Source organism: Epinephelus moara, chromosome 1 (assembly GCF_006386435.1).
Source record: "Epinephelus moara isolate mb chromosome 1, YSFRI_EMoa_1.0, whole genome shotgun sequence".
NCBI classification, from domain to species: domain Eukaryota; kingdom Metazoa; phylum Chordata; class Actinopteri; order Perciformes; family Serranidae; genus Epinephelus; species Epinephelus moara.
Genome location: NC_065506.1, coordinates 36,908,789 through 36,923,977, shown reverse-complemented (window position 1 = coordinate 36,923,977; position 15,189 = coordinate 36,908,789). Strand labels below are relative to the sequence as shown.

General features: G+C 39.6%; 1 protein-coding gene across 1 annotated transcript; it reads left to right on the top strand.

The window, feature by feature from the left end:
- Positions 1-6,881: 6,881 nt before the first annotated feature.
- Positions 6,882-15,063, top strand: cops2 (COP9 signalosome subunit 2). The gene is made up of 13 exons (XM_050057236.1): positions 6,882-7,040; positions 7,547-7,660; positions 7,770-7,847; positions 7,933-8,058; positions 8,179-8,268; positions 8,365-8,442; positions 8,977-9,151; positions 9,264-9,442; positions 9,717-9,769; positions 11,761-11,858; positions 11,954-12,036; positions 13,171-13,229; positions 14,468-15,063. The coding sequence occupies exons 1-13, from the start codon at positions 6,987-6,989 to the stop codon at positions 14,610-14,612; spliced, it is 1,332 nt and encodes a 443-aa protein (XP_049913193.1). The 5' UTR covers positions 6,882-6,986; the 3' UTR covers positions 14,613-15,063.
- Positions 15,064-15,189: the final 126 nt, after the last annotated feature.

Here is a 15,189-nt window from a genome sequence, read left to right as displayed (position 1 = left end):
AGCACACTGGGAGACAATGGTTATATTAATATTACAACTAGTATTAGTGTTGTTGAGTCTTATTTACAGTATTTATCCCTCATGTGAAACAGTTAACTGAACTCATAGTGCATTACAGAGAGCCAAGCACCATCGAAGTGCACTCAAATTGACAAAATAAAAACTACCACTAACATTATGGAAACATACAATAAATAGCCTGTGCTCCAGGGAAACCACACAGAAAGCATATAACTTACAACATCATTTTCCTTCCAAATCTTCATTGTGTTGAATGCAAAAAACAGCTCCTAGAACCTTTGTACCCACAGAATAGTGTAATATTACAGTAAAGCTTGTAAGATTGATATTATAGTTTTTCCACCACAAAGAACTCCATGCCTTTGTTGCACCTACAGTATTTTTGGCATCTTTGTCATCTTCGTTTCCAGTGAAGGAGTCACCATCAGGGCAGATGGCAACAGAAGGTCAAACTACTCTACGAGGTGAAATTTGCATGAAGAGAAAGAGACCTTCAAGAGGACAATAATCCATCGATAGTAGGCATGCCGAGAGCTTCCCGAAATAGGTATGGTATTTGATCTATATTTACAGTGTGAGGAAGTTGTGAGACATCAAGCCTTTCAACAGGAGCAGAGTTGTGCACAAACGGAGGTTTTATTACTCCACTTCTGACAAGCACTTTCACAGCTGTGGCTCCTCTGAGCATGGCTGTCAGCTAAGGGCATAAATCACTCTGTTCAGTCTGACAGGTCAAAACAGTGACAACAGAAGGTAAGTTCATTCCTACGGTCTCACTCTGTATGAACCAGCATGCCGTCTGCCAGGGGATTTGACACTGTCTCATGTTAATGAAAGCATCGAAAGGGTCACGCATCTTCTGTCAGGCTGGTACTCAATGTGCTGCTGTTGCTTTGCATAAACCTGAAGTTGGAAACCACCAATCCCATAGCCTCAACTTTGGCATTTGAAATATGCAAGGGTATCTAAATATACCCTGTCTACTGGTTTGATTCTCGAAACCAAACTTACAGGGATGAGTGCACCAGGAGAGACAGAGAGGACATGGCTCAACAGAGGAGGAGGAGAAAGGAGAGGGCAGGGGGGACAATCTGTATTTCACACAGTCCCACCCTGCACTCTGCATCCTGGATCTGACCTTAAAGCTGGACTAGCTTTTGTGCTGTGCCACATCTGTTTTGATTTTTATCTGTAGCAGAGAATATTAAAAACAGGGCAGCTCAGAGCTGTTAGCCTGCCATCCCATTGTCCAGGGGGTGGGGGGCTGGTGGGGGCTGGCAGGGGGCTGGTGGGACGTCACATCAATGAGAGTTGGTGGGATATTCTGGTGCTCCGTGCTGGCTGGACTTCGTGACATGTTTGCAGTCATGAAAGAACAATAAACTCTTACCCACCTCCCCTCTACTTGAACAAGCATATCCTTAACACTATAATTGTGTAGGGAGAATTGCTCTGCAAGTCAAGAGGTTTAATCAACTTAAGTTCATAGAAACCACAGAAATGTCTGACTTCACAGTTTGTTACATTTCTTAATGAGTGTTGGATGTGGAGTCATCTTTAAAGGAATAGTTTTACATAGTAAGAAGTATGCTTATTTTGCAGTAACTTCCTGGAGCCTTGCTGGGCTAGGCTAAGACATAGCAGGGCACATAACCTCTTGTAAAACTATGCTACTTTTTACAGTTTGGTTTTTGCAAAAATTTAACAAACATATTATAATATGTTAATGAGGAAACTTCAGAGGAGCTGATAGGGGGTTTATGTTATCTTTGGACTGCGCCAGGCTAGCTGTTTCTTCCTGTTTCCAGTCTTTATGCTAAGCTACACTAACCGGCTGCTGGCTGCAGCTTCGTAGTTCCTGTACAAATATAATAACAATAATAAACTTTATTTATATAGCACCTTTCAAAACACAGTTACCAAGTGCTTTATAAAACCAAATAAAAGTGAAGTGAATTCACAATTTTTCTCAAAATGTTGAAATAATCCTTTAATTTGGGGCTTTTCTGTCACAATGCATATTGATCTGAAATGGACAGGAGTCCTTAACCCAAACCACAACGCAGTGGCCCCGATGAGCTCAGCCAAGCTTTGTTTTGTCTTAAATCATGAAAGTGTTCGCTGGGTAGTATTTTTCTAACCTCCATACATGTATAATATACACAAACTATACCCCAACACCCTCAAACTCCAGCCCACATACCCCACTCAAAGCACATACCACACACATACCACAGCATGCTAGCGTGTGATGCAGAGTGGGGTGCGTGTGGACTTGGCTGCAGTGGCTGTTTCAGCTCTTGGAAGTTGGATTTCATCTGTAATAACAGCCTCACTTGATGGAAGTTGTTGCATAAAATTGAGACACGCTTCTACATACCTTGTAAAAATGAAAACAGCAACAACAAAAAAAAAAGAGAAAAACAAACAAGCTAGTCACGCATCTTGCACAAGTTGAGAAGTTAGAGCTGCTATGATGACCTAAGGGTAGGTTGTACAAGGTTGGCAACTGCAGATTCTCAGGACATTTAACAGCATGCGTGCAGAGGCACATATAATTAAGCAGGTGTGTATATTAGACCATATATATATACACTATATGAATATCTACGTGTGTGACTGTGCGTGCATTTGTGTGCATGTATGAGTAATGATCTACATGGGAGTTGGCAGCGATACAACGAGGGTAAGCACCCTTGTGTTAGCACTTTAGTGGTGAGAGCCATTTGTGTAGAGTATACAAGCAGGCAGCCTGCTGAGAGAGGTACACAGGCTTTTGCTGCCAGATGCCATGCTGGAGATATATGAAAGACTCTTGTCTAATGTTTAAGGAACTGTCAGAAATTAGATTATATTAACTCTATTAAGGTTATTAGGTTCGGCATAAAACTGTTTTTGGCAACCAAAAATTAAACGGCTTATGAAACCAAGTGTATACATTGATACCAAGGGAATAATATCAGTGTACTAATTTTATCAAATGAATCATCAAAGATTATCTGAAAGGAGAGGGACTGCTCAGAGGTGTTTATAAGGCTTAATACCACACTTGTGGATCTCTAAATAAGGTTAGTAGGTTTACATGGCAAGGTTAAACATGATGAACCTGTGTTTATCACACCATCCCCCTGACTCAGTCGGATAAATATAAGTCCTTGGCGCTAAGTTGGTGCCTGAGATAGAGTTGTGTTAAGCTTGGACAGCAGTGGCGTCCCCAGAAATTTTTCATGGGGGGCCTCTGAGAATCTTGGGGTGGCACACCCAAATCAAAAACCATAAGTGAATTTCAGGATTCACTTATGCTGTTGTAGTATATTATGGGCGGCACTGTGGTGCAGTAGTTAACATTGTTGCCTCACAGCAAGAGGGTTCCTAGTTCAAACCCGGGGTGGGGGGTTCGAACCCCGGGGTGGAGAGCCCCTCTGTGCAGAGTTTGCATGTTCTCCCAGCATGGGTTTTCTCCGGCTACTCCAGCTTCCTCCCACAATCCAAAGACCTGCAGGTTAATTGGTGACTCTAAATTGTCCGTAGGTGTGAATGTGAGCGTGAATGGTTGTCTGTCTCTATATGTTAGCCCAGTGTTAGTCTGGGAACCTGTCCAGGGTGTACCCCACCTCTCGCCCAATGACAGCTGGGATAGGCTCCAACCACCCTGCAACTCCCAACAGGAGAAGCGGTTATGGAAAATGAATGTATGAATGAATGACTAATTATTTAATTTGCCTAGACTAATACTGATAGTTAACATTTTGAGTTCCACAACTATCTTGTTTTAAGGTTTTATGTATCTATTCTATCTGTTCTTCGTGTTCTTCAAATAAGCCTGCTGAGACTTGTGGGTACCCATAGAACCCATTTTCATTCAGATATTTTGAGGGGGGGATTCAAGGGACCCCTCTGAAAACGGCCACGCCAGTTCCTTTGCAAATTTTTTTTACCTAACCATGGAGCATTACTTAGCCTCTTTCCCAACACGCTATGCTGACATGGTTGAGGGGGAACAGCAATTGCATTGGGGGGCTATTGCCCCCCCTTGCCCCTCCCTTGGGGCGCCACTGCTGGGTAGGGAGGGTCCTCCTTTGCCCTTCAAGCACAGCGGTATCGTCCCACCACAGCTGAGGAATGCCTTCTTCTTTTAGAGATTGTCAGTGTGTTGACAGATCAGTCAGTCTGTGGCAATAACGGTGTATTTCAGGTATGTGAAGAAGCCTGCTGCCATATAATTTGAAGAGGGTTGTGTGGGTGTTGTGATGACAAATCGGGGTGTATTAACACCCATGTGTCTTTTGTCTCAGAGCCACAGCTTTTCTGGCGTTGTTGATTCCAGCAGAGAAGCGCTGCTCATTCGTTAAGTCTTTGTGTTGATGCAAACCCAGTGCAATTAATGACATGCTGACAGACACTGCACACGCACCGCTGCTGTATCTCACGCATGCAACAAATGGGTGTGTACATAATGTATTATGTCACTACAGTGTGCACACATACACACACGCACATACAGGTCACCATCCCAGTGCTGATGCAGAGCAATTAGAATATTTTGGTTTCTTTGTAAAAACCAGTAGACAGCCACAGTATGGCTTTAGGTAAGAGATGCAATAACTCTGTCAGTGCACCCATGATAGATCACATGGTTGAAGAAAGTATGCTGTCTGTGACACATTTGTACACACACACTCCCACAAGTAATATTATTCTGAACATTCTTAATGCTTTTAAAGTTATTATAGCTCAGTCTGTGAATACATTCTCCCTCTAGTATTGGTGTTGGTGATTCATGTCTGGATATTATAAATATTATGGCCAAACTGACTGCGTAGGATGATGAACTTCAGTTTTTCAACCACACTCATCAGTTTTTTTTTTAAAATAAACTTATGACACATAACTTGATGACACACAAGCTGATTGCGTAAATTTTCGGAACAGGAACGTAATAAAAAATCTTTCACAGGGTTCAGCGTGGAATGACTCCCCAAGTGAGGCAGAGAGGCTGGAGAGGGATGTGATGCTGCCAATGGTCTCTCTGTGTGGCAGCCAAGACTGTTGAGAGAACAGTCACGAAATCCTTTTGACATGAACCTGATTCACGGGGCTGACTGAAATCTGACACGCACAACTGGAGTTCATGGGGTATTTTCAGCAGTGGAAATTAACAGAATACATTTACTCAGTGGTGGAGGATGTTTTCGGATCCATACTAAAGTAAAAGTACAATTACCTCACTGTAAAAATACTCTGTTACAAGTAAATGTTATGCAATGAAAATGTTACATGAGTAAAAGTATGTAAGTGTAACCAGGAAAATGATCTTAAAGTATTAAGGAGAAAGTACCCGATGCAGAGAAATGTCCTCTATGATTGTTATGCTTACATTAATTATATCATTAGATTAATATTTCTCATGCATTTATTTACAAACAGGATTTAACTGTTGTAGTTGGATGAGGTGGAGCTCATGTTGAGCTTTTTTTGTTTTGAATTAATCTGCTTATTGTTCTCTCATTCATGTTTTACTGCAAAAATCTTAATTTGTTATGTAACTACTAACTAAAGCTATCACATAAATTTAGCGGAGTAAAAAGTACAATATTGCTCTTCAAATTGTAGTAGAGTAGAAGTAGAAAGTGGCCTGGGAAGATAAAACTCAAGTGAAACACAAGTACCTCAAATTTGTACTTAAGTACAGTGGCCCACAGTAAATATACTTATTTGCATTCCACCACCGCAGTCACTCAAGTATTGTATATAAGTGCAGTTTTGAAGTGCTTGCCTTTACAAGTTTTGCTACTTAATACTTACACTCTACAATTCAGAGGGGGATTCTCCACTTCTCTGTATTTATTTGACAAGTATATTTACTTTACAGATAAAATTTCTTCATGCAAAACGTTATAAAATATGCGTAGTTGTAGATTAACATGCTCAACAGTATACAAAGTCATTAAAATCATCTCTGACTCAATCAGCTTTATCTTGCTGGATATTTGGTGTATTTATATATACTCCACCTGGGCAGAAGAAAATCTTCTCTTTTTTGCTTCGGTCATGTAGCCTTGTCTGAAAACCTTTCACACCACCAATGGTTCAGATGAACCTGGTGCACTTGGATACGTAACATGTGGTGGTGGTGGTGGTGGTGGTGGTGGTGGTGGTGGCTGTTGTGTGTGTTTGTGTTTGTGTGGTTACTTCAGCCTGGCCACCGCTTGTCATGTCCCCCACAGTTTTTGTGGCTTAAGACACTGAAGTCAGCGATGGGTACATTGGTAGTCATGTCACATATGTGTGTATTTTAACAGCTCTACATACATACAAATGTGCACATTATGTAAAGGAGCTATATTATATCTCAACAATTACATGTCTATGGTTTGACCCATCATACTACTTACACAAATAACTCTGTTTCCGAAGCAGAGCTGTACTGTGAGAAGTGGTATGTATTATTGGAGTAGCCATACCACAATGTAAAATACTCCACTGCAAGAAAAGTCCTACAGTTAGTTGGTAAAAACATATTCTTATGTTATTTTGTTGCTGTTGTTATGAAGCACAATGTCCCTTGTCAGTGTTATATCATCATATATTATTTGATTTTTCTTGCAGAGGTATGTGCATAATGCAGGTTGATCTGTAATAATGCATCACATTTTATAAACATATTACACATCACATGCTTGTGTGTTACTTTATACCACTTTTTTAAAATATTATAGCACACTGTTTTAAAGTCCATCTGATACAGCCATGTCATGCTGCAACATGAAAAGAGCTGCAGCTGGTGAAACATTCACAGTGTGAACGTTATTCATGTATCTGAGGTGATCCAACAGCGCCATCTTTGGACGGAGACCCGGCTGTTGCTTCTTGCCACCCTGACACACCACCTCCCCACCGCTGCAAAACACAGCACAGGCCGGGCTACTGACTGTCCCTGAAGAAGAGCAAGGAAGACCCTCAAGATGTCTGACATGGAGGACGATTTCATGTGCGATGATGAAGAAGATTACGACCTGGTATTTGTTGCTGAAATTATTTACTTTGCGCTTCTATTTTAGCCGTTTGTTCGCTGAGCGCTGACAGTGAAGGGCCCACAGTACGGGCTAGCTAACGTTAACGTTAGCTGTTTAGTTAGCATGGTGGCTAATACTGACAGCGGGTGACTAGCGTTAGCTTCCTAGCTGGCTAACGACAGTTGGCTTTAGCTACCATGCAGTTTGCTTCTATCAATAAACATTAACCATGCTGAACAGCTAACCAAGGCTTCATGCGTTGCGCTGTCGTTAGATTCACATTACAGGCATGCAAAGCAAACCGACCGGCTAGTTAGCGAGCTATGTCGTTAGCTAACTTAACGCTAGCTCAAGGCTCATACTTGCAGAATAATATTCAGGGGCAACCTGCTACCCCTACCTTTGTGTTAGCTAGCCTAGGATTTCTGATATGCTTTGTTAGCAAACATATAACTTGTATATTGTAACTTAATGTTGTTATATGAACTTTGATGTATGTTTAAACTCAGGAATACTCAGAGGACAGTAACTCAGAGCCAAATGTGGACCTGGAGAACCAGTACTACAACTCCAAAGCCTTGAAGGAGGATGATCCCAAAGCAGCACTCAGCAGTTTCCAGAAGGTGGAGTGATACTCCATAAAAACAAACCATCCTCTATAGCTTTCTGCTTGTCTCAGCTATCAAAAAGCACAATATTTACTGGCATATTTTGGTTTTATCATGTATCCAGGTGTTGGAACTTGAAGGAGAGAAAGGAGAATGGGGATTCAAAGCACTGAAACAGATGATCAAAATCAACTTCAAACTGGTAGGCTCTGCAACATGTTACATCATTTGTTTACACCACACATGAATTGTGTTTGAGTGGTTTTCTGTGTGTTCAAACCCCACAGACCAACTTTCCAGAGATGATGAACAGGTACAAACAACTCCTTACATACATCAGAAGTGCTGTCACCAGGAACTACTCAGAGAAGTCCATCAACTCAATTCTGGATTACATCTCTACCTCCAAACAGGTATGGGTAGACAATATGAAACAGAGGAAAATCCAGCTGGTAGTTACAAATAGTGTGACGTTGGATCTTGCACTGCAACGTGTTATAAATTTGTCTGAAATGTGTTTCCTGTATCACTAGATGGACTTGCTACAAGAGTTCTACGAAACCACGTTGGAGGCTTTGAAAGATGCAAAAAATGACAGACTGTGGTTTAAAACTAACACGAAGGTACACAGATTTTCTTCACTGATTCCAGATAGTTTTTATACGTCATTTCCCAGTGAAACAGATGCTCGAACATGCTCTTTTTGTCCCTCTCTACAGTTGGGGAAGCTGTATTTAGAGAGAGAAGAGTATGGAAAACTGCAAAAGATCCTCAGGCAACTTCACCAGTCATGTCAGGTAACTAGATCTTTTTTTTTTTTTACTGCATATGGAATAATATATTTTTTTTGGTTTGATAAATATCAGAGGTTTTACGTTGCAGATCTCATTAGATATACAATGGCCACTCAACTTGTTAAGATGATCTGTAAAGAGTGTCAGTATCTCAGTTTATATGACCAAATTATTCTTGTGTTGAAACAGCTCTTTCTCAAACATGTAACCAATGATTTAAAAGTGTGCTTTGCAGAATTATCAGTTTTGTAAACATGCTCGCCAGTGAAAGTGAAAGTATAGGTACCTTGTCGCTTCCTTTTTATAAAGCCTGACCGCAGTGTTTTGGTGGTACACACCCATAAACATCCAAAATTGCCGTTAGTGGGCTGTAGCTCATGATTTAGAAGGATTACTTCTGTATGAGTCTATAGGTTGTTTTGTAGGAAAACCCTGCAGTGTATCTTTAATGAAATAGAAATCATGTGTTTTTTTCCTCATGTATATACAATACACACATATAGAAATTGGTTGCTCTTTTTTTTTTTCCATCTACAGACAGATGATGGAGAGGATGACCTGAAGAAAGGCACGCAGCTGTTGGAGATCTATGCTCTCGAGATCCAGATGTACACAGCACAGAAAAACAACAAGAAACTGAAGGCCCTGTATGAGCAGTCACTTCACATTAAATCTGCCATTCCTCACCCGCTCATAATGGGAGTTATCCGAGGTACGGTGGCGTACATCTCTCCCCCATTCATAGATAAGCTTTTTGACATCTGACTTCTATGTACTGTCATAGCTGTTTGCTGAATGACCTGTGCTTGTTTGCTCCTGACCAGAGTGTGGAGGGAAGATGCATTTGAGAGAGGGTGAGTTTGAGAAAGCTCACACAGACTTCTTTGAGGCCTTTAAAAACTATGACGAGTCCGGAAGCCCAAGAAGGACGACATGCCTGAAGTACCTGGTCCTAGCCAACATGCTGATGAAGTCAGGAATAAACCCTTTTGACTCTCAAGAGGTATGAAAGTAATCGTTACCCTTTGACATTTTTGCTTTTAATAACAAAATATGTACTGTGTGTAAGAATATAAACCATGAGAGATGCAGACTAGTGGTTGCCACATAATTTGTGAAGTTTAATTTTTGATAAAGCACAGCCAGAATGTCTTTGCAATAATCACAATAATTCAATTATCAATTCAACTCAGTGAATTTGGAGTTTTTGTCCTCTATCAGTTGACATTTACTCAAGCTACAGTGTCTGACATAACTTTTCATATTTTTTTCCAAAGGCCAAACCCTACAAAAATGACCCGGAGATCTTAGCAATGACAAACTTAGTAAGGTAAGCATACAGTGATGTTTTTTTTTTAGTTCTTTGTTTATCTCAAACGTCTTCTTATTATAGTTTTGGCTGTTTTTTCTACCTATTACAACATTTTAATGCACAAATTTTATACTCAGATCCCGCTCCATCACTAAACCTCCGTATGTTATTGTAAGGACTTTTACAAGAGAGGAATGGAGAGATGTTACCAGTCACTAACATATCACCTGTTATGCGCGATAATGACTTCTCCAGAATCCCACTTTTTATTTAAGTGCACCCTGTGCGTGTGTGCTTGCCAGAGGTTGTGTTAGATTTTTTTCTTTGTCTGTCATCTTGATGGACATAATCTAAAAGTTCCATCATAATCTATTATTACCTGTCATTTTTATTTCTTGATAATATTACATATTAAATAGCATTTAATTTTTATTCTTTTAATTTACACAACAAGCGTTTCTAAGCAGGAGTGTAGTGCTATTTGTTCAAGTACTACATTGCAACTATGACGCGTGCACGCATGATGTGGCTCATTTCAAAGGTTATGTAAACACTTGCTATGGTTGAAAGTTTGCATACATTAGCTAAATATAACTAAAATGAAAGGATGTTTACTGCCTTCACCTTTACTAGTTAACAGTGAGCTATAGACTGAGAAAATTAATTGAAATCACTGTGCCACTCAAAGGCTACCAGCAGCTGCCAGCAGCTTATAAGGTGGAATGTTGTCTGTTACTCAATGCATTGTAAACCAGTTAACTTAAACAATACAACAACTTTGACACATCCCTTTGTTTTTATTGTCCCTCTTTCACGACATATGCTTTAGAAATGATTGGATATTACAGCCTTTAAAAGATCTATATGAATTTCAACCACATTATGCGGATTGCAAACATTCTGTTTCCTCACTTTGAGAAAAAAAGAGGCAGTATGTTGTTATCCGGTGTGCTCTGCAGCACTACACCTGTTTATAAGGGCATGGGGAGAAAAGATAAGCAGAGACAATGACCATGCAAAGAAACTTTGGACACTTAGCTACTGTGACATTTTGCAATCATGATATAGCCTACTAATAAGAGTGGCTAAAGCCAGTTAGACAAAGAGGTCATGTAAGATCAAAGACTGAACTAGGCGGTAGCTCATTACTGACACATGCCACCAATTGGGCAGGGGTGTGAATTACTTAAATTGAAAGTAGATCACCATCAGTGTTCTTATCTGTCAAAATGACAAATTGCTTTCAGATTTTTCCATCACTGTTTAAAAATTCAGTCAGTGACTATATATTCAGCTGACACAACCTCTGGTGCCGGCATGCCCTCAGCATACAGTACATGGTGCACTTGGCTGTGCTTTGTGTCCCTGCATCTTCGTATCACAACAACATTGTTGTGAAATTGTTGGTGGCTGAAACTATAAAAATAGATGAGGAGTGCTGGAAATGAAACATGTTTCCATAATATTTTGAATGTATTGTCATCTCTTGTAACTAGATGCTTTACTGTTTCAGCTGTGGTTGTCATTCCATGTGTTCCAGTTGCATATTAGTTCTAACAGTTTGGTGTTTTCAATGGATGCCTTGTATTTCCTCTTAGTACAAAATTATACATTACCAACAATAAAGTTCTAGATATCATTTATACCATTTGCCAAAACAATGACGTGTCAACATTAGTGTACATTTCACAGTATTTGTATATAGTATGGAACATGACTATTGTCTTCCCCAAGCCTGCGTTTGCTTCCTTGTTTGTTTTCTTTTGTCCTCATTGTTACATAAACAACTGGCACTTTGTCAGATTCCTCAGGTTCCATGCATAAATGTGACACTTCTATTGCATAAACAAGAAACTAAGGACGCACACCCGAAACTGTAATAAGAATAGTGTTTACATAAACTGTGATATTTTGAAATGTGTTTGACAGCTATCAGGATGAGAGTCTCAGTGAGGGTCACATTGACACAATATATATATTATAACAACACTGACTGTTTTTCCTTACAGCGCCTACCAGAACAATGACATCACTGAATTTGAGAAAATCTTGAAAACAAATCACAGTAACATAATGGACGACCCCTTCATTAGAGAGCACATAGAGGGTGAGTGGTGAACGTGACTTCAGTCCATGTGTGTGATAAATGTGTTGGAATAACATTTTTCTTAAGTGTAGTTAATCGTTAATGTTGTGTTGCAGAGCTCCTGCGGAACATTAGAACTCAAGTACTTATCAAACTCATCAAACCGTACACGAGAATACACATCCCTTTCATTTCTAAGGTAAGTCCACGTGATCGAAACATGTCCTGCACAGTGACTTCAGCTGTTATCTTTCCTCTCTGATCACGTTCTGTTGGAGTATTATTAGGCATTCATTTTGCACTGATGGGCTTGTTACTTTGTCTGGATCTTTGTAAATGGATTTTTTTTTAATGGGTCCGTATCAGTCATATCAATTGAGAAAAAAAGATAGATAAAGATATAATTGGAAGAAAGCACAACGCGATCTTCCAGGTGCAAGTGTCAAAAAAAAAACTGGTGATTTGGTCTCTTTGCAGTGTTAGCAGTTGGTAGCAGAGGCAGAGTTTTAGTGACATACCTTAAAGGTTCTGTATGTGACATTCATAGCATTAATATAGCAGCAAACCACTATTTACTCTGTATTGGCAAGTTTCTCTGTGGTTTGTTGTGGTAAGCCAGTTTGGCTACATTTGCATATCAGTGCATGTGGGTATCCTACCGACTAGCTCATTGCGTTGGCTTTGCACTGCACTCACAGGACAGATATGCTGATATCGGGATGGCGTAGCAACCCACCCTCCAGCTCCCCTCGATTAACACTGTTAACTCCATCAGCTCTGTTGCCGTTGTTAACCACAGTTTATCAATTTAGCACCGTTAGCAGCTAGCTGCCGGGTCAGCCACCTCAATGTTGAGACCCATGTCAGACAACTCATAGCTTTGAATAGAGTTTACCGAGGTTTTTTTGTGTTAATTATTTTCTACAGTAGCTTTCTTCTAAATTAGTTTTCCACACTAGTATTGCTATTTTTTTATCACTATAATTTTCCAGCTGTGCGGATTTACAAAGCAAAGTTGAGGGTGTATCTTAGATGAAAATAACAACAAGAGGAGTTTAAGTATTGAATTAAGGAAGTAGTGATTGTATTTCTTGGGTTAATCTCCCCGTACACATGACTGTCATGGATGGTATTCTGTTAATGCTTTTTCAACACATTCTCTGTATTTGTTCATTTATTTACTTATTAGTTTATATACTTGCATTATAAACTGTATGCACAGGTCTTTTGCAACGCAATATGTAGTCTGTGTATGTAGTGTGTTCTGCACTTCCTTGTTGACACACTTCTTTACAGATAAGGTTGAATCTTGTCTGTTCTCTTTGTGTTTCAGGAGCTCAACATTGATGTGTGTGATGTGGAGAGTTTGCTGGTGCAGTGCATCTTGGATAAGTAAGTTTCTCCCTCATGTGCCTGCCGAGAAGTCAAAGAAAAAAATAGCTCCCTTCCTGTAAACGGTTGTTGTTCCTCATAGTTTGCATCCTTTGACATTAAGAGTCAGGTGTTATGAATCGACAGTTTCACTATGTTCTTGTACTAAATTAATCTGCTATTTACAGCTTCACGTCCCAGCTGTTCTGGTTCTCTGATGTAAATGACTTTCACTAGGAGGTGAAAACACCAAATAATCTCCTCAAAGCTGTTCAGTAAAAATGTTTAAACCAGTAATGTTGATTTTTTTTTTTCATAGTTGCCATCGTGCTCTAATATGTTGCTTGTTAGTGTGTTACGCAAGTGTTTTTTAATTAATGGCACTCATTTTGGAAGCATAAGCAACTGGAAAGACAAAAAATATTTTTTATAGTGGACTCTTCAGGATTATTTGGGGGATTTTATATCTAGGCTATCTCATTCATTGTCATTCATTGTCTTAACTACATTATCCCACAGTTAACAGCCAGATCAAATATTCTATTGTATCTACAAGAAGATTGAGAACTGTTGAATTGGCATTTTAAAGCCCTAACTTTTCAAAACTACACAAATAATATAGCCATTAAATTCTATTTTCAGATCCTTAAACATCTCCAATCCTACACTTACTGCTCTTCTCCCATGTCACAACACAAGACAGCAACATGTCACTAGATCAGTTTCGCATGCACTTACTCCTGTACTGCCTTACAAAAATGATTAGGGTCAGAGATCATTTTGTCACACTTACGCTGAGATCTGGAACGAGATCCCATACTACATGAAAGCAATAACCTCTATTACACATTTCAAACACACATATAAACACTCTGATGGAAGGACAGATGTGCAGCCACTGATTTAAATCCCATGTCCCATTTTACTAACTCCACTTCAGTCCGCTACTCTGCAATGTCTATGTAGCTGCCTACGGTTAGATGTTTTGCCTCTGCTGATTTTTAGTTTTTATTTTGCATTGTAATGTGTTTTGTTGCATAACAGGAACCTGCTGAAAACCAGAAAACCAGTTTTTAGCTGAGTCAGGCCAGTTTTAACTGTTAAACACAATGTTACTTTTAATCCCTTTCCTGTATAAATATATAAATGAAATGAAAAGCTTAATTGTAAGAGCTTTACTAAACTGTGTGGAGAGTATTTTGATAATGCAACATGTGTGGCTTCTCTGCTTACTTTCTTTCTTTCTTTCTTTTTCTCAGCACAATCCACGGCCGAATTGACCAAGTCAATCAGCTACTAGAACTGGACTACCAGAAGAGAGGAGGGGCTCGCTACACAGCTTTAGACAAATGGACAAATCAGCTGAACTCTCTCAACCAAGCCATTGTCAGCAAGCTCACATGATGGCATGTAAACTCAAGAGACAAGGAAAATGGCATGTTCAAATACATCCATAAAGTATGCTACTGTGCTTCTTCAAGTAAATCCTCTGAGACAAGATGCACAGCACAACTTTTGAGAATGCCACCATCAATTTCAAGAAGACTCCAGGAACCCCAAGAACGTGTTCAAAGTGTGTTGTGTTGTCGTGATGAGAGGAAATCACCGACACTTATTTTTGTTTTTCGTGCTCCCGATTGGCAGATCCTTCCATGTGCAACACACAAACGCTTCAGTTGTTTAAAAAAAGTCCAAATGTGTATGAAAACGTGTACACAGTATTTTAATGTATACTGTTGCCTGTTGGTAATAAACGGATTTCTCTCAGCACTAAAAGGATTCAACTGCCTTTGACTAGCAACTGTTTTAACTCTGTGACTGGCGGGTAGGAGTTGAATAAAACATTTTAACTGTCATAATGAAGACAAATAGAAATCTTTATTTTACTTTATTTAAATCACACTGATGATAACTCTGCACTGGTTACACACTGCATTTGCCAGCAAGTAAAAGCCTTTTTGAGCCTCGACGGCTTCCGTTC

Coding starts and splice junctions, on each gene's coding strand:
- cops2 (XM_050057236.1), top strand. CDS start 6,987: ATGTCTGACATGGAGGACGATTTCATGTGCGATGATGAAGAAGATTAC. Junction 9,443..9,716: donor ACCCTTTTGACTCTCAAGAG/GTATGAAAGTAA, acceptor TTTTTTCCAAAG/GCCAAACCCTACAAAAATGA. Junction 12,037..13,170: donor ACATCCCTTTCATTTCTAAG/GTAAGTCCACGT, acceptor TTTGTGTTTCAG/GAGCTCAACATTGATGTGTG.